We start from the raw sequence: 25,065 nt of genomic DNA, 5'->3' as shown, positions 1-25,065 counted from the left end.
ACATCTCATCTTGTGCCTGTATGTATAATACTGTATACACAAAGCAGCAGTCAGACTGGAAAAATACAAATGATGTTATTCTTCCCGGACTCTGCTGATTTGTGTTGCCAAAGTGAGATACCATCCACTACGCAGATCTTCATGATCTGATTGGACCTTTTCTTTCTTCTGTATTGTGATCAGCAGTGAAATAAAGTAAATGGCAACACCATTAACTGTTATTAAATTTCTCAGTTATCACCAATTAATATGAATGGGACAGTTCACTTAGAGGTATTGTTTTAGGATATTTGCAGACTCATACAGAGATCACTGCATCAGTTAGGCTAACATAGCTATGTTGGTCAGAGGTGTGATGAAGTGTGATCTCTGACTGACATAGCAGTCTTGCAAAAGCCCTAGGTGTAGATGCAATTATACTGCACTTTTGCTGGTATTATAGCTTTTTTTGCTGGGGGTGGGGGAGGCTGGAATAAAATATATCAGTAAAAAGCACAGTTTTGGAGTATAATCTGCATCCACACTAGTAGACCTGGCCTTACATATGGATCATATTTGCAACGTTTGTTTTGCAGTCATGAGGGAGAATATCTTTTGGGTTTTTTTTATTTTTTTACACAGATTCATAGCTTATAAAATTCCTAGATAAGGCCAGAAGTGACCACTGTGATCAAGTCCCATGTCCTTCATAACACAGGCCATAGGACTTCCCTGAATTAATTCCTGTTTGAACTGGAGCACATGAAAGCTTAAGATTCTGGACCACAAGATGGCAACCACCAGAGAAAAAAAGGAGAGTTTGCCAAGGCACTGCAAACTGACCCACGAGTCAAAGATCAATATATAAGATATACCTGTGAGTACAGGTATCTAACATAAGGCATAATTTCAATATCCTCTTAACACACAGAGAAATAATTGGTCTCTGAAATTAATAACCAACATGAAACGGATCTGGTAAGAAAAAAGTGGCGCACAGTTGGGGGGGGGGGGCAAGAAGGAGACTTTCCTGATTTATGTGGTTTTAAACTTAACTTTCTATTCACACAGCTATTTTGGACAGAATTATGCTGAAAGGTAGAGCTAGTTTGTGCATAATGTAAGCAATTATATTGGTAAGCCCTGTGGCCTGAAGCCTACAAGAGCTGGAAGGTAAGTGAGTGGGCTCTCTGCTGGCATTTCCTGCAAGAGCCGACGGAGTGAGGCAATACCTTATTTAAATACCAACTGCATTCTCCGCAGTACCTGATTTACATATCAACGCTGTTCTTTGCTGTCACCTGCTGGAATGCAAGGGGAGTTGACTGAGCGAGGCAGTGCCTCATTTACATATTACCTGTGGATTGTTTGGGGGGAAATTGGGGAATAATTTGGCTATACTTTGTACTTGGTGCTGATATTTTGGAGATGACCCTGTTGTAAACCACCTGGGTATTGCCTGGACAATGACTGGGTTCAGAGTCACCCTGATGAAGAGTAATGTTTGCTGTGCTTGGGTAAGAGGCCCCAAGCAAAATTAAGAGAAAAAGATAGTCTTTGATTTCAGTCTGATGCTGACTTTGTCTGTTAAATAGTAAGGGTTCTGTGTACCGTTCTTTATAGCACTATTTTTTTTCTAAAAGAACTGAGCTAAAAGTATTAGCTGTATCCTATGATAAAAGCACAGCAGTTTATCTAATCCTACACCAGAAACTACAGTGTATGGACAAAGCCAGGCAGCAAATCTCATCCTAGTTGAGAAACTGTCCGTAGACAGCAGAGTAGCTGATCCAGGTCACTAGCAACACCTAGGTGAGAGTAACCAATCACCATCAAATGATGGAGCAAATTAGCAATTTGGCCCACTAAATGAGAGCTGTGACTGGTGTTGCTGAGGGCTGAGTGTACGGAGAACAGCTGCTTGGCTCTGTGGGGAGCAGATCTGAAGGGTTCTGAGCCCCACATTTCATCTGCCTAAGAACTCTGCTGAGGCCTCCCCAACCCAGCATCACAGCTGAATGCCACTATAGCTGGTCAAGTAGTCGATTCCCAGAGCTGCTTTGGCAATCGGAACCCAGCATCTCCTTGGGGCTTCCTGACCAACTAACTGTGAGAGGGGAGCTGGGAAGGTGACAACATCCCATTAGCCACTCATGGCTCATTTCATGCACCTTGGGGCTATAGTGGTAGAAACCGTAAAGATTTAAGGTTTAAACAAGTTGCCCTGTCATTTCCCTTCCCTCTTCCTGATAAAGTTTTCATGTTTAAACTCTCTGATCACTGTGCTTCTGAGTGGTAAATAAAATGCCTATCAATGGTGCCCAGAGGCTCCCAGGCAACTGGGTGGGGACTCAAGCTAGAGTTATTTATGTGTTAGGAAAAAAAAAATGCTAGAAAGTTGGATCAGGGCCGGCTCTAGGTTTTTTGCTGCCCCAAGCAAAAAAAAATTTTTGGCTGCTCCCCCTCCCCCGCTGCCCCAGCGCTGAGCTCCCCTCTTTCCGCCCCACCAGTGCCCTCCCCCCATCCCCGCCACCCCAGCCCTGGGCTCTCCCCCCAACCTGCACCATCCTGCTGTCCCAGCGCGGATCATTCAGCAGGAATTTTGGATGTGCACAGAACACAGACAGGATTGGTTCCCATATGGTTACAGAACTGCGGTAAAGTGGAACAATTTTCAGCTTGTGTGATTGGAGGATATCTGGATGCATATTATAAGACTGTCCTCCATAAATGAGGAAAAGTTGAGGTGCCTTTATTATTCTTTTGTTCCACTCTTTCTTTCTATGGGGAATTTGCCAATGCAATATCACTGTCTTCCTTTTAAACAAATAAAACTAAAAAAAAAAAAAAAAAAAGGCAATGGCTGTTGAAAATAGCAATTCCAGTCCTAAAAACCACTGGGAAGCATTTCTTGCTCAATTTGATCCTACTTTTTCTGCAGCAAGTTACAGTGGATCAGTATATTTGATTTGGGAGAAATGAAGTAACAGTTGCCCGAATTGATCTTGAGCACTCCTGAATTTTGAGGGTGTTCAAATCTGGAAGGCAGGTGCTAGATTCCCTTTCTGAATATTGGCTATATCTGGAAAGGAAAAGTCAATTTCTGCTTCCATGGCTCAGAAGTGGAAATCTTCCTAAGTGCCTGGTACTGTATCTAAAGCTGCCCAGGTCCAGAGCCTCCCCTCCATTACTTTTCATTTTAAATTCTAGTGGGATCCACGTACCTCCCTTGCTAGGCTTCAGATAGAGAGGGGCACTGTCCATTTAGTCCACCCAATTCCTTCTTTGGGAGCTGCAAGGTGAGGTCACACCAGTATCCTTAATCCAGTCTGGGGAAATCTTCGGAGGGTGATATTTGGGGCCAAGCCTTCTACTCCTTGGGCACACTTGTTCCCCATTCACAGTGCCACCCCTTTCAACTCACAGCAAGCTGCAGCATGGCTCAGCTACCTCACACCCTACCCCTCCCTCTCCTGTTGATAGCTGCCAAGGGATTGCTGGGAAATGTAGTTCTTTCCCTGCTCCAGGGCTGGCTTTTTAGGCAGGGAGGTAGGCAAGGAACTACAGCTCCCAGGGTCCCATGGGTTCTCAGCTCCCATGCTGGATCCTCAGCTGCTCCGTGGCTTCTGCAGGGTTGTGAGAGGGGAGGAAGTGAGTAAAAAAAAAAAAAAAAAAAAAGGATGGCCCGAATGCTGGCCCCTGCAAATATGCCGCCCCAAGCACCTGCTTGTTTTGCTGGTGTCTAGAGCCGGCCCTGAGTAGGATCAGGCCCTTGGTTGCTGTCAACATCACTGTCAGAAGAGTTGCATATTTTTGGACAAAAAGAACAGGAGTACTAGTGGCACTAGTACATCTGAAGAAATGGGCTGTAGTCCACGAAAGCTTATGCTCTAATAAATTTGTTAGTCTCTAAGGTGCCACTAGTACTCCTGTTCTTTTTGCGGATACAGACTAACACGGCTTCTACTCTGAAACCTGTCATATTTTTGGACGCATTTTCATCATTTGCTTTCAGCCCCTAATTATTTTCAATGAGCATCATTAAAATTATATGAAATAGGGAAGCTAGTGCAGTAGTGTAATGTCAGGGAGCCACTACATGTCCATCACACAGCATAGAAAAGTCACTTTAGCACACTACGTTTTATGCCGCCCCAAGGAGATTGATTAAGAATGCGTTTTGAAAACCCATCTATGCACTTTTTACTTAATCTGGACAAAATGTTGTCTTTGAAAAAGAACCTAAAAGAAATTAATTCCATTAAACATGATGAATTAGTCCAGATAGATTCAAATATGTAATAAGCATGAAATTTAGCCCTCTGCAGAGGGCCAGCACAAAGATTATGCACAAGAGGGATTTAAATGAGCTGGCCCCTTGCACACAGGTGAACTTCACCCTCAATGAACATTTAAATATACAATAGTTTATTCCTTCCTGCAGGAAATAAATTCTGTTATGGAAGATTAATTGGAAAACTATCCAGATAGAAACAGAGTTTTAATTTCCTAAAACTGGTGCAATCTCATGATGATGGTGGGCTGACACAGGGAATATGACAATTTCACAGGGTTGGAAACTCCTAGTATGGAGGTATAGCACACGAGATAGATATATATTATATATATATATATATATATATACACACACACACACACACACACACACACACACACAAAGTAACCGCAAGACACAATAAACAAAGGAGATTAAAATTTGTTACATTTGCATTAAAATACTCAAGAGAATTTATTTTAAATAAAATATATGGCTCCTGAACGTCTCTAAATCTGGTCTCTCTCCTTCAATGAGCACCATCCTCTAAAATTTGAAATGATACGTTAAAACTCCTATTTTAATATGGCAAGGCAAGGTCTATCCATGGTTTTTCATTTCTCTTATGCCTCAAAACATCCCTACGACCAGGGCTAGAACTGCTGAGAGAATGCAGGTTAAGTTGAAAGGATACCATTGACATATAGAAGGTGCACTCAGCAGACACAGCTATGATAATACCCTCACAATATCATCTGCAATGTAAGCACAACTAAGACTATACAACAAACTGCTCCAAGAGTAACCTTCTTCCCCCACCACCCCACCAAGTTTGTGTGTTGGAGTTTTGCAGAATAAAAACTACAGTATGCAGACCTGTATGAAGCTGCCCCCCACATGAGTTCATTGGCTCTTTGTATTAGCTGCACTTAAAGATATTCATTTCTGTGAAACATTGATGTTCTTGACAGATTACTATCTGCACCGTATTCACTGATTTCTTTTAATACGGGTTTGCTCTTGTTTATTGTGACAGCAAATATTTCATTTTGATACGCTGTCTTCCTTGTGATGGACTGCCAGTAATCTGACTTAACTAAATAACCCTCACCATTGTCTAGGGGGTAGGTCAGGGTTACTAATCTTCATTTTAAAGAAGGGGAAACAGACAGACAAGTTAAGTGACTGGCCTGAGGCAACACAGTTAGTGATAGAGCAAAAAATGAAACTCACATTTTCCTTTTCATTTGTCAGAAATATGCACCAGTGGGGAAAGTGTTATGGGGATGTATATTCTGAACTTTCAGAACCAGGCAGAATCAATTTCAGAAAAATAAGTGAAGAAAAAAAATAGAACTGATCGAATACTGAACATCAATAGCAAAATATGGTTTCTTCAATTGCTGGCTCCAGCCACCTGCCTACTTATGGCTTAGTGTCCATCTTTGGTTGGGGCTACTCACTCTTCTTTAATTGGAACTGGCTGGTTCAGGGTGTTTTTATGCTGGGGGGAAGTGAGTATAAAAAGCACAGAGATAATCTTAAAGCTGCAGAATACATTGGCTTGTCACTATGGGCAAAATGTCCTATTTCACAATGCAAAACTGAAGCTGAGTGATTTAGGGAAAAGGAATGTGAAGCTAAAAGGAGTTTTGCACAGACTCTAAAATCACTGTGGTGCTTGGGGTGGTGCAAGTGTTAAAAAGTGTAAGTGTTAAAGAGAATGTTGATGATTTAAAAAAAAAAGGGGGAGGGAGGGGATAGCTAGTAAGCTGAAGAAGAAAAAATGAACAGCAGCAACTAATACTGCTTTTCGGAAGAAAAAGTTTAAATGTAGCAGCAGAGGTATCTAAGTTGGCTGAGACTCAGAAAAGAATAAAGAAATCCAAGCAGCAGTAAAAGAGAAGATGCTAAAATACAGCAGTTAACAGAACCCAGGCCAAAACAAACAAATAAAAAATCTCACCTGTGAAAAATGTATTCAAAGCTGAAATATAAAAATAAAATGTGAGCTACTTAATTTAGGGGAAGCCCAAAGAAAAATGAAAAGTTATTTTGATGGCCAAACTTCTGGCAAGGAGTATGAAATGGGAGTTCAGGTACTTGTGCAGTATGTCTCAGATAAAAAGTCCTTTCCAAAAGCCAGTTGGGAGGATCTTTGCTGTATCATGGACAAAGCTAGTCCATCAGTAGTATATCTGGTTCGGTTAAAGGATGGGAAATGGGTGTTGAATCAATGGTTGTATGCTATGCAGCTGAAACAGACAGAGAGAAGGACAGAAGTGAATCTACTGATGTAAAAAGAGATAAGCAAGAATATTTGTGTTCTCTTTCACTTGTTGATCACTGCGGGAGGCATAGCATGAATTAGATCAGGATCCGTGGAATTTGTGATAAGGCGGCAGCTAACACATGCAGGATACTTCAACAGATCATCGAGCTACCATCCATGAGTCCAGCTACCATGCCAGGAAAGTGACTGACCTTCCCTCTGAATGTGATTAAGGACTAGCAGACTACACTACCAATCCTAAACACATTGGAGTAACAATGCCTCCTACTCCAGAATTAAAGCAAGATGAGGAACCATGCCCAGAAACAGAAGCAGGACTTGATAATGGACTAGTTATAAATAGAAAACATCAGATTATGTCTATTAATGTACACTACCAAATGATACCACTAGTATTGAATTTAACAATTTTATATTACCACAGCAACTCTGTCATGCAAAATGTGTGTGATTCTATATGCAAATTATACCAAATATGGTGCAATATTTCAGATAGTCAATGGATGGGGTGGAATTGGGGAAAATGTTGTGGCTTGAAAAGGGGGAGAGTCAGGAGAAGAGAGAAAAAAGAGATGTGGGAGTTGGAGCATTGGGAACTTCAGCATGGAATCCCAGATATCACAGTAGCACTTTGAATGTGTGTGTGAACTGTGTGTTATGCTAAACAATCTGTTCCACCTTGCATTCAGCTGTGACACTCGGAGTACATTTCCCAGATCTGAAGAAGAGCTTTGTGTAAGCTCAAAAGCTTGTCTCTCTCACCAACAGAAGTTGGTCCATTACAAGATATTACCTCACCCACCTTGTTTCTGTAATATCCTGGGATCAACACGGCTACAACAATGCTGCATACAAAGAGTCTCTTGAGAGGAGTGTCTCCTGTCCTATGCAGCCATAAGCATTCATTTCTTAGGGATCCTGAACATCGGGAAAGAGCACAGAGCTCTCCCACGAACTAAAACCCTCAGGAGGCTTTCCTTCCTGTGGCTTAATACTGGGACAAGGTACTCCTCTTCCACATAGGGATTCTGAACCCAATTCTGTCACATATTCAGACATTATTTTCAGAACAAAATCAGAAGCAATGGCCTCTATTACATTTCCTCACCATCCATTTATTGCCCTGTGTTTCTGGGAAGAAGGAATAAATACAAAATAAAATCCTGGAACAAACAAATCTACCAACCACTGGTAAAATAAAATGAAACCCAGTCAGACTTTTTAAACCCTGAAAAGAAAGAGGACCTAAAGCCTCCAGGAAGCTAAGAAGGGACTTCACTGTTGCTATTAAGTTCACATGGAAGGGGTTATGATTCTGTAGCAGTAGGTGTTATTATACAATAGACAGAGAGATATGCAAAATAAGTGACAAGCCTCCAAAAAGTCTCCACTTCAGTAATGTACACAAGACCAAACATTTTTTAAAATGTGTATAACAGTGTAGTGTGCCTCAATGGAGACTGTGCTACAGTGTCCGGTACATTTTTATGGGTGAGTTATAATAAACTTTTGGATGAAAAACAAGATGTGGGGAGAAGCAGAAGGGAGCGAGAGCTGTAACTATCTGCAGGGCCTTCTAGTTTTCCACGATTCTGTGCCCACAGAAATTCATCATTCTTCTCCCTTTCTTGCATTCATATTGTGGATGCGAATTAATTTATTTACAAATGTCAACACGTATCTACAAAGACCAAAAGAAAGGACCAGAAGGAAGAGTGAGAGGCACATAAAGGAGGTGAAAGAGTAGGTAGGAGGAAACAGACTGAGAAGGGGAAAGACTTATTTAAATGATTCAGTATAAAATTAAGTTACCATAGTGACTGCCATTCACATGGTCTAGGCATATGCTGGCTATTAGACCTTGCTCACCTTCACAAAGTAGAAACACGTTTGATACATCATGTAGTTGCTTATGGTGGTTCAAGAACTGTCTGGCAGAAGCTGATTATACAGCGTTCTCAACAATGGGCCAAGTTTCCATAACTGCCTGTGCCCAAGGCTGAAGGAAGCTTTTTCCTTTCTGTAATATTTCTACAACAAGGTCCAACAACTGTCACTCTCTGAATATACAACTATACAGATCTCTACATCTTCACACAATCACTAATTTATCCTCACCGTCCTCCTGTGAAACAGACCGGTTGCATTATCTCTATTTCACAGACTGGGATCATGCCATGGTTAAGTGACTGGCCCATGAACACACAGGATTAGCATGGTATTTGGAGATTGCTAGTTCTCATTATTCTGCACTACCGACTAATCCATGCAACTAAACATAAACATTTATGATATGGCACAAACAATGTAACAATTTCTCAGATAACCACACATACAGAATTAAAGTACAATTACCAGTCCCTATCAATTCAGTTGAACACTTCCGTTAAGAATCTATATATGCTAGTTACTCACTGTGGGAGCTGAACAACATATGAATTTCAGTCTTTAAGAAGCCTATTATACTATAGATTATTATATTTTAGTATTTGGAATCATTGCTCTGTGATTTGAAACATAATTTCTATGATAGCTTTGTTGCCAAACTGAGCCTCTCAATTTATAGAGATCTGGGCTGTGAAATGTGAAAGGAATGTACGAAGACATTTAAAAAAAATTCTTCCAAAGAATTCTTGTCTAGGAACAAGGCCATCTAGTAGCACCAATTAATTTAGCTGTTTTCAGATTGTCTTATTAAAGAGATTATATGAGTCATTTATATATTTTTAAAGATTTAGAAAGTTCAATAGGCATAATTTAAAACTGTCCCCATTGTTTTGGAATATGTCATAGTATCTAACTTGCCATTATTCCAGGAGATGAAGAAGGGTGTAAAATGACTCTTCTATCCCAAAGGGAATTTTTTGCAAAGAATTCAGATCACAGTGTTTAGTGTTTCACAGATTCAAGAGCTAATACAGAATCATCACCTCCCCGTTAGCTAGTCAACAGCAGACATACTTTTACCCCTTACTAAAATTAGCACTAACCGTAAAGTAGATCACTAACTAAACCAAGAAGTGTGAAAGAAAGATACTTATTTACTGGAGATTTAGGCCTATCCAATGGCAATGCTAATCTGCACTCTGTCAGTTTTTATAGGCCTTTCCCTAATCATTCTAATGTATGATATAAATAACGGCCCAAACAACCCCTACCTGTAGCATCTTGTCTAAGATTAACATACTTTTCTTATGAACTTTAGGCCAAAATTTGCCCTGTGCCCCACTGAAGCTAACCAACTTCTTATAGTTTTTACTCTGATTATCTGTAATTTACTTCATGGTTTGGGGTTCATATTTCATGCCAGTGCTTTTCTCATGAAACGAAGCACTAAAACTTCTCCGCATGGAGTACATTGCTCTCCATTTTTCAAAAACTGGATTTTCCGAGAACTCAGTGGTAGGTTTTCATCAAGGCACAAAGAGAATAAATAAGCAATACAAGCTGACAGATATTCGCATGCTGTGGTCCCTGCAAGAACTAGACATTTGAGGAAATGTTTTCAGCAACATTCCTCTCTGGATTATCTACTCAGAGCTGAGTAAAAGCATTAATAATATTGAACCTTAGCTTGAGTTTACACCTTTCTACCCATGAGCCATGACAAATGATGCAGAAAAACATTTGCGTTTTACATCAGGACATGACAACAGCAGAACGTTTATTGTCTTCATAGGGCTAGAAGACCTAAGTGATTTAGGAGTGCAAGTCCTAAAATTCCACCTGTAAACCTTACCTCAAGGACTTATAAAAACAGTTATTTATATTTAAAAAAAAAACATTAGGTTTCTGATGGGACTATATTTAGAATAGCAGAAATCAGAGATACAAAAAGTCCCATTGTAGCATCTATCCCATACCCTTTTCAGTGTAGCTCTGTTCCCTGTAAAATATTTTCTATAGCATTATCCAGTCTATTTTAAATCTACTGGGTCTGATTTTCCTCTCACTTACACTGGTATAAACTGGGAATAACTCAATTGAAATCAAAGGCATTATAATACGAGAAAACTGGTGAGAGAGGAGAATCAGGACCATTATTTTTAGAAATGTCATCCTTCTAGAACCTTCAGTATGAAATACTGATTGATATGCTCAAATGCTAGTTCCTGATTCAACTATAATCTTCCCGGTTTATTTGCAGAAAGGACTATAAACAGAACGACAGACCACATACTGCAAATGGGAGCAGTAACACACAATCTGCATGATGCCCATCAAAATCTATGGAGGTCAAATAGTTAAGCCAAGCAAGTTTTAAAACTTGCCCCCCACACCCTCCAAATGGGTATTTCTGAGTCTCTAAATGCCAAATTGGTGCAAAATAAACTATGTTACCATTTCAACTACATGTGCAATTTACACTGTTGAATTTAGCCCAGTGCATCCCCAAAATAGTAGTATAAATTAAATATGCAATGTTGGAAACTGATTAGGGGCATGTATGAGACAAAGAATTAGAAATATATATCTTCAAGAGTACATTTATAGTATATATAATACAGATATATAAAGCAAGTTCCTACAATTAGTATTCTGAATATTTTCTCTTTCCTTATATTTTTAGATGAATCAGATACATGTTTAGTTAGCCTAAAATGTAAGTAATATTTCACTGATCTTTTGCTTAAAAATACAGATGGATTCAATGTTATCCATATGCAAAAAGTCACCATTCCTGCGATTCAAAGTCACTGCATTAACTAGTTAATGGAACTGTTTCTAAACCTCGGGAGCCATTTTGATGCAAGTAACTCTCCTAAAGCTCATGAAATTACTCCATGGCCATGCCCAGGAGTTGGAAGATCTGGGTTGTAATTCCTTACTCTGCCACAGTCTTGTTGTGAGAACTTGGGCAAGCCACTTCACCTCTCTCTATATATCATTTAGAAAATGTGGAGAATACTTACCAACCTCATACAGGTTGTTGGATTGTAAAGCTTAATTCCTGGCTATGAAGTGTTTGGAGATCCTTGGATGGGAGGCATCATAGAAGGTAATGTATTATTAGTAAGATTTATTATAATTCCTCAGTAACGGGAGACAACAAATGGAAAACAGGCTATGAAAAGCATTTCCCCATTGCTCCCTTCATTACACAGTTAATGCCTGCAACATACCTGGCATTACATCAGGGAATTTTAAATATACAACCATTTTCTCTTATTCCTATTTGTTAGTTCACAATGACAATTGAATTGCTATGTGAATAGGATTACCTGTAAACTAGTATATCATCAGAAGAGCTGTTATACTGAATCTGGTACATTCGTATTCCAGGGATATGATGCTGGGAAGGCCACTGTATGAGAGCAGAGGATGAGGTCAGCTCAGCAACCACAACCTTCTTCTCTTGCTGAGCTTTAGTTTCATTAGGGAAACTTGACTTAGCAGATATAAGAATGTCTGAAGGCCCAGACTCAGCATCTTTATCACAGTTGGTACTGTTAGCAAGATGAGGATAAGGATTAACAACAAGTTCAACAGAAGCTGTAGACTCTCCTGCAGCATTCGATGCTATACAGGTAAATGTACCTTTTTCTGTCAAAGAAGTAGTCAAAATATCCAAAGTTCCATTCTCATAGGAAATTGTCCTAGACGTATTGGAGACCAACTTCCCTTCGGGGGAGATCCAGCGAACATAGGGATCCGGGTCACCGACCGCTTTGCACTTCAAAGAGACACTCTGGCCCTCCATAACCACCAGTTTTGGCGTTCGATGTGTTATCATTGGAGGTTCACAGACAAACTCCTGCTCTTTAATGGACCAAAAGTACTTGGCCATCAATTCTGGTGGTGAGGCACATGTTTCTAGATCATCTTCTCTGGTAAGGCGTCTCAGCCACACTAATTCACAGTTGCAGTGTAGAGGATTCCCTCCAAAGCTAAGCACCAGAGAGGACAATGGAGACCCTTTAGATTTAGCATACACAGGGATCCTAGAGAACAGGGGATCAGGGGGAATTTTTTTCAATTTGTTGGATGTCATGTCCAATCGAGCAAGTTTGTGAAGGTTTGAGAAGATTCCTTCTGGAACAAACTCAATGAGGTTGTGATCCAAACTGACTGTATTGACATTAGAAAGCTTTCCAATTGTATCCCAAGGAATATTAACAAGATTATTATATGATAGATCCAGGTCCTCAAGTGTTTCAATAAAGTCATCTAAAGATCCAGGAGAAATATAGTTCAATTGATTGTTACTGAGTATTAAGTGGCGAAGATTAATTAAACCTTTGAAATGATCCTCATTGATAGAAGTCAGTCTGTTACTATCCAAATGTAATGCATGAAGGCCTTTAAGATCAAAAAATGCATAAGGCATGATTTGACTTATTGTATTTCTTGATAGTGTCAAGTGAATAAGGTTTGTCATGTTTGCAAAATCCTTTCTTCTAAGTGTGGTGATGAAGTTATCCATTAATCTTAGTTCTGCTGTTCTCCTGTCAATGCTGGGGGGCACAAAGAGAAGCCCAGTCTTCGTACAGAGGATGGTGAAGGATGGAGATAGGTTTTGACACATACACCGTTTTGGACACATCATAGCCTTCACAGCAGTGCTAATAACCAATAGATAGATAACCAGCCTTTCCATTGTAAGAAAGATAGCAAACCTAAAGGAGAAAACAAGAAATCCAGATAAAGCCATTTTAATAACAAAAACTTTGAAAGACCATTTACATCTAAACATTTGTTATAATTATGGCTTCTGAATAAATCAGACATGCAATTCTAGGAATTACTGAAATGACTTAATTGATAATGTTAGCCTGGGAATCTGCTGAGCTAAGCCATTAAAATTCTTAGCTCACTTGATCTGGTTATCTTATCATAAGAACTCACAGGCCTGATGGTAAAGCAAAAGTACATTGCTCTCTGAGGTTAACAGAGGTGTGATAAGACTGTACGAGAGGTCTGCTATTTGTGGGAACTGAAGCACTGATCTTGAGAATCAATTACCACTCCTCCAGGATCTAGCTCTTCACGGACAAGCATTAATGATGGCTTTGGAGGTGACTTGTCCTGCCTTACAAGTTAGAAGGAAATGTTGCACAATGGTGGTAGCAAGTGAGGTAAATACTAGGGGGGAAAAAAATTGAATGCTGGGGATTAAATAGGATCTATTCATTTACAGGGACCTGAAGCATCCAGAGGTAAAAGTTCTCTTTCTCTCCATACACTTTGTTTAGGAGATGTTTTATGAGCAGACCAAATTAACATTCTTTTTCATATTAAATTAGAGTTTACGTTCTTCCTAGCTGGGGCCATGTCTGTGAGTGATACAGCACTTAGCACAATGAGGCCCTGATTCTGACTGCAGCCTATGAGTGTCCACAATACCAGAATGTACAATAACCGTAAAGGACAAATTACGTACAATGGGCTGCACATCCACTGTCATAAATAAAAATCCATCAGTAACCACTCACAGCAAGCATAATAAAAATAAGACTCCTCAAACCTTCACTCCATTTCTTTCCTAAATGCCTGGGAAAAAGACAGGCTTTGTTAAAAAGATTAAGAACATAAGAATGGCCACACTGGCCTTCACAACATCTCTTGGCAATGAGTTCCACTGGTTGATTGTGTGTTGTGTGAAGAAGTACTTCCTTATGTTTGTTTTAAAACTGCTTATTTATTAATTTCATCAGGTGACCCCTCGCTCTTGTGATATGTGAAGGGGTAAATAACATTTTCCTATTCACTTTCTCTACACCATTCATGATTTTATAGTTCTCTATCATTCCCCCTTAGTCATCTCTTTTCTAAGAAAATCTCTCCTCATATGGAAGCTGCTCCATCCCCTAATCATTTTTGTGCCCTTCCTTGTATCTTTTCCAGAACTGCATGCAGTATTCAAGGTGTGGGAGTACCATGGAATTATATAGTGGCATTATGATATTTTCTGCCTTATTACCTCTCTCTCTCCTAATGGTTGCTAACATGTTAGCTTTTTTGACTACTGCTGCATATTGAGTGGATGTTTTCAGAGAACAATCCATGATGACTCTAAGATTTCTTTCTTGAGTGTAACAGCTAATTTAGACTCCATCATGTTGTATATATAGTTGGGATTATGTTTTCCAATGTGCATTACTTTGCACTTATCAACATTGAATTTCATCTGCATTTTGTTGCCCAGTCACCCAGTTTACTGAGATCCCTTTGTATCTCTTTGCAGTCAGTCTTGGACTTAAATATACTGCATAATTTTGTATTGTCTGCAAACTTTGCCACCTCACTGTTTACCCCCTCTTCCAGATCATTTATAAATATGTTCAATAGCACTGGCTCCAATATTTACTTCTTCCCATTGTGAAAACTGGCTATTTATTCCTTCCATTTGCTTCCTATATTTTATCTAGTTCCTGATCCATGAGAAGTCCTTCCCTCTTTTCCCATGACTGCTTATTTTATTTAAGAGCCTTTGGTGTGGGACTTTGTTAAGGACTTTCTGAAAGTCCAAGTACACTATATCAACTGTATTACCCTTGTCCACATGCTTCTTGACACTCTCAAAGAACTCTTAATATTTTGGTGAGAAATGATTCCCCTTTACAAAAGCCGGGTTGACACTCCCCATCACATTATGTTTAACTATGTGTCTGATAATTCTGTTCTTCACTATAGTTTCAACCAATTTCCCTGGTACTGAAGTTAGGTTTATTGGCTGTAATTGCCAGGATGGCCTCTGGAGCCTTTTATAAAAACAGGTGTTACATTAGCTATCCTCCAGTTGTCTGGTATAGAGACTGATTTAAGCTACTGGTTACGTGCCATAGTTAGTAGGCCTGGAATTTCATATTTGAGTTACTTTAAACTCTTGGGTGAATACCATCTGGTCCTGGTGACTTCTTATTGTTTAATTTATCAGTTTGTTCCAAAACCTCCTCTATTGACACCTCAGTTTGGGACAGTTCCTCAGAACTGTCACCTAAAAAAAAAAATGGCTTAGGTGTGTGACTCTCTCTCATATCCTCAGCAGTGAAGACTGATGAAAAGAATTAATTTAGCTTCTCTGCAATGGAGTGCCTGACTGTTTGCCAGGCTTTTCTTTGAGCGCCCCACTAGCACCTATATCATCCAGTGGCCACAGTGAGTGTTTGGCAGGCTTCCTGCTTCTGATGTCCTAAAAATTTCTTTTGCTGTTAGTTTTTGTGTCTTTTGCTAGTTGCTCTTCAAATTCTTTTTTGGCCTGCCTAATTATACTTTTACACTTGACTTGCCAGAGTTTATGTTCCCTTCTATTTTCCTCAGTAGGATTTTACTTCCAATCTTAAGGATGCCTTTTTGCCTCTAACTACTGTGGTTAGATGTTGATAGATGTTTGGATGTGTGTGTGTGTTCCCTCTGTGTGCCACCCCAGCCCTACACAGATAGTTGGCATGGCAGACCTCGAGTGAACCACCCAATGACCATAAGATCTGTTAAGGAACGAAGGCACCTAGCCAGGTTTATTGTCGATGAAGTATGGTACTAGTATTGCGCAGACTCTACTGGACGACTAATACATGTATGTCCGTAACAATGGACCAGCTCAGTGAACCGCGGGACTTTCCGCTACACAAAGATACTCCGAGATACATCTTTATACCCCAATACAAACAAGTTAGCACTGCCCCCTGACGTAATTAGTTACTGCCCCCAAATGTCGCTAGTTATTACCCATTATTTTGTACATGTTGGTGTGATCAAAACATCTCTATTACATACTGTCATCCTGACCTTATCTTTTAGGAGGCGTCAGTGTGTTCCTGTTGTTCTTGGGGAATGTTTTTGTACCATCCTTGATATTGGGATGTTCTGGTATCACTTGATATCGGGATGTGTTTGCATGAGCACTCTGTGACAGCACTTCTTAGGAATGTTTCTGCAATATCAGCCCTGTTCTTGCCAAATTCTGTGAGCAGATCCTGCCTCATACCAGGCCTCTGATACAAGGGCTTATGTCTCAGGCTCTCTTTCTACTACAACTACCTCTTTTACTCTGCTTTTTAGACTTATTGGCATGTTTTTGGGACTCTGCTGGGTTTTTTAAAAATTATTATTTGTAGTATACATTTAGTTTGAGACACCATTATGGGCATTTAAAATAGTTTCCATGAATTTCCAGACATTTTACCCTGTGACTGTTCCTTTTAATTTCCATTTAATTAGTTTGCTCATTTTCGTGTACGTCCCCTTTTTGAAACTAAAGGCTACTGTGATGAGTGTCTTTGGTATTTTCCTGCCTACAAGAATGTTAAATTGAATTACATTATGATCACTATTACTCAATGGTTCATCTATATACACCTCTTGGACCAAATCCTGTGTCCACTTAGGACTAAGTCAAGATTTGCCCAGCCCCTTGTGGGTTCCAGGACTAGCTGCTCCAAGAAGTAATTAATTATCCTAGCTGATCAGGAGTTAGTTCCGTGTCTGGAGCACTGGTAGTAATGGGAAAAGATAAAATAAGTTTTAAAATAATAACAACTAGTACAATGATGATGATAATACTCAGAATGAATTACAATAAAATAAAAATAATGTAAACTTTAATTGATAATGTAATTAAAATACTAATTCAGCGTTAAGAAAATATATTTTATTCAAATTAAATTACTAAGTCTCTATAGTACATTGTCAAATGGGGAAAAGTGAAAAGTTGTAATATTCTATTTAAAATAATTTTTAAAGGTATATCTGAAAAGGACAGAATTCCAGAAAACTTCTTTCCAGAAAAAATGTAGTAATGTGCTATTAATATATCACATATATTATATATACACTTCTACCTTGATATAACACTGTCCTCGGGAGCCAAAAAATCTTACCGCGTTATAGGTGAAACCGTGTTATATTGAACTTGCTTTGATCCACCGGAGTGCACAACCCCGCGCCCCCGGAGCACTGCTTTACCCCGTTATATCCGAATTTGTGTTATATCGGGTCGCGTTATATCGAGGTAGCGATGTATATAAAAATGCATTTGCTTGTTTAAAAAAAATCAATTTTCTAATTTTCTTTTTTGCAGTACTTCATTCTACTACCCTACTCTACAAATTGTTGTGATTTCAGGAAAATTATAACTGTGAGGAGTAAAACTAAATTATTTTCTTTTAAAATATATTTATACTTTCAAAAATACATATCCCCTGATATACATGGCATCTGAGATCCAGCACGTTAGTCTAAGTATCCATTATGTTCCAATTAGTTCAGGATAACAGACATAAAAATCACTAAAGAGGAACATATAGTAGCAAAGATTCCTGTGGCACCTTATAGACTAACAGACTTATAGGAGCATGAGCTTCCGTGGGTGAAAACTCACTTCTTCGTATGCATGACACCCACGAAAGCTCATGCTCCAATACATCTGTTAGTTTATAAAGTGCCACAGGACTCTTTGCTGCTTTTACAGATCCAGACTAACACGGCTACCCCTTTGATACTGAACATATAGTAGTTACATTATTCAATAAAAAAATCTATCTAATTACAGTAGCTCTTAAATATCTATCTTCATGAAATCCATCCTTTTGGGTTATAATCACATTTATGAAGAGAGACTGCTGTACACTCTCCACGTGTACATTATACATTATTCAATAAAAAAGATTTGGGATTAACTACATTTTAAAATTTGCAAAAGTCATATTGCAAATAAAATTGCAACTCATCGTGGATTTGCTGAGAACATGTATTCTCCAGTGTTTTGCCCAGTTTTGTTTTTAATTTCACAAACAACAGGGTTTCCACTACTTGCTTTGGGAGAATATTCCACATCCTCACAAACCTAACTCAGGAAGTTTTTCCTGACATTCAGCCTCCATTTTCCTTTATCATTTTCACCCCAGTAATCTCATTAATAATTCTCCCTTCCTGGTGGTTACACTATTGTAGACAGCTCTGATCCCTTCATCTCCTCCCACCCCTTCAGCTGTCACCTAGTTAACCTGTATCTAATTACAAAAAGAACAGGAGTACTTGTGGCACCTTAGGCCTTGGCTACACTTACCAGCTAGTTCGACGGCTGGAAATCGAAGTTCTGGGTTCGACTTATCGCGTCTAGTCTGGACGCGATAAGTCGAACCCGGAAGTGCTTGCCGTTGACTGCGGTACTCCAGCTCGGCGAGAGGAGTACCGCGGAGTCGACGGGGGAGCCTGCCTGCCGCGTGTGGACCAAGGTAAGTTCGAACTAAGGTACTTCGACTTCAGCTACGTTATTCACGTAGCTGAAGTTGCGTACCTTAGTTCGAATTAGGGGGGGTAGTGTAGACCAAGCCTTAGAGACTAACAAATTTACTCCTGTTCTTTTTGCTGATACAGACTAATACGGCTGCTACTCTGAAACCTATCTAATTACAGTAGCTCTTAAATATCTATCTTCATGAAATCCATCCTTCTGGGTTATAATCACATTTATGAAGAGAGACTGCTGTACACTCTCCATGTGACAGCAACAGCAACAATATTTAGCTCTTATATAGCACTTTTTGCCTCTTATAATACCCATCATCCCAAAGAAACCCAAAGTCCTTTACAAGCTACAGATAAATAGATTGCTTCTTCACTACGGACATTCAGCCACATTTAGAATGAAGTGGGGCAACTGTTAAACTACACACAACAATGCTACACAATACTTTAGGATATGGAACAAACTTGTATGGAAATTGAATTAAATGGAAATTAAGGGAGCAGAATGGCACCACCTGACCTGAAATTTGACTAATTCCCTGCATTCACACTCCTATGTAATAAATAAAAAAAAAGACACGGGGTCTTTAATAACCATAATGGGTTATGTCTACAGCCCTACCAAATTCATGACCATGAAAAACGCATCACGGACCATGAAATCTGGCTCCCACTGTGAAATCTCATTTTTTGTTTGCTTTTACCCTATACTATACAGATTTCACAGGGAAGACCAACGTTTCCAATATTGAGGGTCCTGACCCAAAAGACTTTGACAATCTACACCAGCTGAGGCTATACACCCATATCTGTATGTATAGTCTTAGGGTCCCAAACTGACCTCTAGGGCAGGAATGTTGAGAAAAGTGGCACCAAATTCCATCTCTCCAGTGCAGTAAGAATGGTCTGCTTCAACCTCTGATCCCTGAAGGATGATAAACCTCTATCAGTGGGATGAGGAGTTTCAGCTGGTGTCAGAACCTTTTTTCCCATGTCATATTAGGTGAGATGTATAAAAATATAATGGCATTTCCATTCGTCTTTATGCCTGTTTCCCTGTGATAGCTTAAACTTCCAGGAACATCTATGTCTGCAACAGAAGGGTAAAATGCATTCCATTTGCAGTCAGTGGCTGTGTGCCCTACGCATTTAAGGATCACATTAGACCTTTTGGCCATAGTGTTGCACTGGGAGTTCATGTGCACACTGATTATCCAGCATGACCCCCAAATCTTTTTCAGAGTCACTGCTTCCCAGGATAGAGTTCCCCACCGTGTAAGTATGGCCAGCATTCTTTGTTTCTAGATGTATACATCTACATTTAGTAGTATTAAAACGCATATTGTTTGCTTGTTCCCAGCTTACTAAGCAACCCAGGTCCCTCTGTATCAGTGACCTGTACTCTTCATTATTTACCACTCCCACAATTTTTGTGTCATCTGCAAACTTTATTAGTGATCATTTTATGTGTTCTTCCAGGTCATTAAAAAATGTTAAAACAGTGTAGGGCCAAAAACTGATCCCTGTGGGACCCCACTAGAAACACACCTGTTCAACAGTGAGTTACAGAACATAAGAACGACTGTACCGGGTCAGACCAAAGGTCTATCTAGCCCAGTATCTGGTCTACCGACAGTAGCCAATGCCAGGTGCCCCAGAGGGAATGAACCGAACAGGAAATGATCAAGTGATCTTTCTCCTGCCATCCATCTCCATCCTCTGACAAACAGAGGCTAGGGTCACCATTCCTTATCCATCCTGGCTAATAGCCATTAATGGACTTAACCGCCGTGAATTTATCCAGTTCTCTTTTAAATGCTGTTATAGTCCTAGCCTTCACAACTTCCTCAGGTAAGGAGTTCCACAAGTTGACTGTGTGCTGCGTGAAGAAGAACTTCCTTTTATTTGTTTTAAATCTGCTGCCTATTAATTTCATTTGGTGATCCCTAGTTCTTGTATTATGGGAATAAGTAAATAACTTTTCCTTATCCACTTTCTCCACATCACTCATGATTTTATAGACCTCTATCATATCCCCCCTTAGTCTCCTCTTTTCCAAGCTGAAGAGTCCTAGCCTCTTTAATCTCTCCTCATATGGGACCCGTTCCAAACCCCTAATCATTTTAGTTGCCCTTTTCTGAACCTTTTCTAGTGCCAGTATATCTTTTTTGAGATGAGGAGACCACATCTGTACGCAGTATTCGAGATGTGGGCGTACCATCGATTTATATAAGGGCAATAATATATTCTCAGTCTTATTCTCTATTCCCTTTTTAATGATTCCTAACATCCTGTTTGCTTTTTTGACCTCCTCTGCACACTGCGTGGACATCTTCAGAGAACTATCTACAATGACTCCAAGATCTTTTTCCTGACTCGTTGTAGCTAAATTAGCCCCCATCATATTGTATGTATAGTTGGGGTTATTTTTTCCAATGTGCATTACTTTACATTTATCCACATTAAATGTTCCTGTTTTCAAGTACATTTTGAGCCATATCAGTTAACCAGTTTTCAATCAATTTAACGTGTGCCATGTTAATTTTAATTTTATATTCTAATTTTAAAATCAAAATACCATGAGGTACCATGTCAAATGCCTTACAAAAGTTTAAGTATATTACAACACTATACCTTTATCAACCAAACTTGAACTCTTGTAAAAAAAGATATCAAGTTTGTTCAACAGAATGTATTTTCCATAATCACATGTTGATTAGCATTAATTATAATACCCTACTATAATTCTTTTTAATCAAGTCTCATATCAGCCACTCCATTATCTTGCCTGTTAATGTTATCAGACTGACAGGCCCATTTATGCTTTTTAAATATTGGCACATCATTAGCATTCTTCCAGTCCTCTGTGTTCCAACACTTATTGAAAATCAACATTAATGGTCCAGCAAGCTCCTCAGTCAGCTCTTTTAAAACTCTTGAGTGCAAGTTATCTGAACCAACAGATTTTAAAAATGTCTAACTTTAGCAGTTTCTGTTTAATATCCTCCGGAGATACTAGTGGAATGGAAAGAGTGATATCATACGATATTACTAAGCCATTTGTTTTCCCCCCAAATATAGAACAGACATTTATTGATCGCTTCTTTGTTTTCTGCATTATTATTGATAATTTTACCATTTCTATGTAGTAAAGGACTAGTGCCTTTGCTAAGATTCTGTTTCTTCTAGTATACCTAAAAATTCCTTCTTTTTGTTATTAACTCAGTTGGCTATAGATGTTGCCCTGTGTTCCTTTGCTTCCTTTATCAATTTTCTACAATTCCTAGCTTCTGATTTATATTCATTACTATCAACTTTACCTTTCTTCAATTTGTTATATATATATATATATATATATATATATATATAGCTGCCTTCACTTCCCCTCTAAACCAGATTGATTTTTTTAACCAATGTGGTCTCTTTAATTAATTGTGAGGTTATGGCTTTTTGGGCCTCTAGTAAAGTGTTCTTAAACAATTCCCAATTATCACTCACATTTTTCTGATTAAATTCTTCCTCCCAGGTGATCCATCCATCCATCCATCCATCCATCCACGCGCGCACACACACACACACACACACACACACACACACGGTCTGAACTCTGGACTTTATTGCACATTAAAAATGTGATCAGCTTGTACCATTAATTTTTAGTTTTGTGATCAGTTCCTCTTTATCTGTCAGGATGAGGTCTAATATAGAATTCCCCTGTGTTGGATGCAACATTTTTTGAATTAGGAAAAGGAGAAGGGGAGTGCATATATTTTTGCAGGAACAGGGGAGGATTCTTCATATGTCATATTTGACCCATGGAGTGCTGCATGCACCCAGAGCTTTCCATATATTATAATACATGTGTTTATTTAATTAACAGGTGTTATAATAGCCTTACCACACTCAACTGTCACAGAATATCTGCATTGGTGCCTATATATTATGATGACTAGCATTCTGAAAATAGCACTTACAAAGACAGACAGACAGACTTGTATAAGGAATTTGATCTTGTATAATATAATTATTAACCATCAAAGAAACAATGTCATGGTGAAGTTGTTAACTCTGAAAAGCACTGTTTAGTGAGATCAGCATCAGAGTTGCACAGACATAACATGAAATTGTAAATGGTCTTAAATTTAGCTCATCACCAAACTTTATACAACATTACTATTATTTCAGGTCTGATAGGAGCAAAGTCACAGAGAACTGAAATAATAGTTTTAACAATTTTTTTACACTTAAGTAATTATTGACTTGTTAGAATAAATCTTTAATTGTGGATGAGTATTTAAACCATTATAATCTCTAGGGAACAAAATCTCTATGGGATATTTTCTGAGCAGTTAATCCCAAGTGTGCAATTAAAATTTCCTTGCTGGCTTTTTCTCACCTTGAGATTGAACTACAAAAATAATAACTTTTATATGTCTGTCCCGTGGTGCAGAATTCAAACATCTGAATCAGAGCAACGTTTTTCAGGTCGTACTTGGCTAACAATAAAATCAGTTTTTCTTTTAAGTACAGTCAAGACAAAGATATAGTAAAATGTACCTAATGTAAATTACATGATTCTAATATTTACCTTATTATGATCAGAGGCAACTTGTATCTAATTTTTCTAACAACTTTCTCTTTAGTAATGTCTTTTTTCATAATGATTTTTCCATCGTCAGCTTTTAAAATATTTAACATAGTGCATTACTAGCTACATTTTTCAAATATTTGCTTTTTTTGACAATCCTGTTTTTATTATCACTCCATCTTGTGCTCTGCACCCTGTTTCTCCCTAATGGCTCCATCTTTTCACTTCCATTTGGCATAAATGATTAACTGATGTGCAATTATCCAAAAACAGGCGGCAATGCAATGTTATAATTCCCTTGTTTTGTCATTAGCAAATATTAATGCATTTTAATGGATTAACCACCATCTGGGATACAAGAAGCCAGTGTGTAACCATCTCACTTAAGCTATTATTCTGTTAAAAATATAATTAAGTGTTGTTAATGTGAAACTATGGCACTAAAATTAGCAATTTTAGTGCTACCAGTGATTGAAGTGCAATTACTCTTGTAAAACAAATGACATTTGGAGGAAGACTGTAGTAAAGGAAAGTTGGATCCAGTTCTGAATTACTGCTGTTGTCCTGAATTATTTTTCAAAAGAGCTTTGGCCCTACTTGTCCAAACACTGCATTGAAAACTCACCTAATTATATTACAATCCAAATGTACTAGTCTAAACTTCAAAGTCTACAAGGTCTTGACTACGCTAGACATTAGGCATGCAGTGCCTATGTGGTCCCCCAGCAAACCCATAACACACCTTGCATCCATATACAAAATTGTTCCCAATAGCAAACATGAACTCTCATTAGATTTGCTCTGACCACAGCTAACCACTGTGTGGTCCTCCACTGCGCCTCGCCATCCTATCTATGCAGCTAGGAACCTGATGTCTCACTAACCATGGAGCAATAACCCTTTCTGATTTATTCATAGACATTTATTCCATGGAGGCAGCATGGTCCGGCTGTTAGATGACTGGACAGGGACTCCGGTGACCTGGGTTCCATACCCTCGGTGGGGGGATTCCTCCCCCCCCCCAAAGCCTTAGGCAGGCCTAGAACTTGCCCCCTCATGTGCAGCTCTGTTGGCTTGACTGGATCTTCCCTCCCAAATATAGAAGTCAAACTATGCCTATACGTACCCTGCTCAGACACTGACTTGTGAACTTGGGCAAGTCACTTTCCCGCACTTCCTTTGTCTTTGTCCCTCACTTTGTTTTGTCTAAATTATAAGCTCTTTGGGGCAGCACCTTCCTCTTACTATGTATTTGTGCAGTGCCTAGCACAATGAGTGTCCAATCTCAGTTGAGGGGGTAATGTACACGAATAATAAAGTGGAATATCGCTTCCCATCAATGGTTCCTGCACAATATGTGAAATGCAATAGCTTAAATCCCTTCATGACTTCTGACATGTTGATCTCCTTGATCAGTGGTCCCTGCGAACCTCCATGATGACAGTGCCCACTGGACAATCACCACATTGTCTTCCATTATGAACCTAGCTCTCATCCCTCTGCTCTGGTGCTGCAGTGGTACAGAAAAGCCACCTCCATTATGCTACAGTTTTGCAGACACAGCTGCTCATCCCAGGTCTTGAAAACAACTTCGCCCCGCCCATTTGAAACTGTGGTCCAGACCCAGAAATACACCTACCTTGTTGAATATCATCTTCAAATATTGCCCAGAACCAGGGACTGGGGCACAATTTTGCAGCATATGCCTTTGGCTGCTGGGTCCCCAAAGCTAGAGCTGGA

General features: G+C 39.1%; 1 protein-coding gene across 6 annotated transcripts in view; it reads right to left on the bottom strand.

Annotated features, from left to right (window-relative positions):
- The window catches only part of LOC128826611 (leucine-rich repeat and fibronectin type III domain-containing protein 1-like protein), a 232,637-nt gene that overhangs the window by 12,648 nt on the left and 194,924 nt on the right, over positions 1-25,065 (bottom strand). For 5 of the 6 annotated variants that reach the window (XM_054009978.1, XM_054009975.1, XM_054009976.1 and 2 more), the window contains one exon: positions 11,771-13,165. In XM_054009978.1, the coding sequence (XP_053865953.1) occupies positions 11,771-13,146 (1,376 nt within the window). In that variant the 5' untranslated portion in view covers positions 13,147-13,165. Of the gene's footprint in view, positions 1-11,770; positions 13,166-19,578; positions 19,601-25,065 lie in introns of those variants that run through there. The other variant, XM_054009980.1, reaches the window with a different exon arrangement.

Source organism: Malaclemys terrapin, chromosome 20 (assembly GCF_027887155.1).
Source record: "Malaclemys terrapin pileata isolate rMalTer1 chromosome 20, rMalTer1.hap1, whole genome shotgun sequence".
In the NCBI taxonomy this organism is placed as follows: Eukaryota; Metazoa; Chordata; order Testudines; family Emydidae; genus Malaclemys; species Malaclemys terrapin.
Note: the sequence above shows the minus strand (reverse complement) of the source record. Positions and strands in the feature narration are given on the sequence as shown.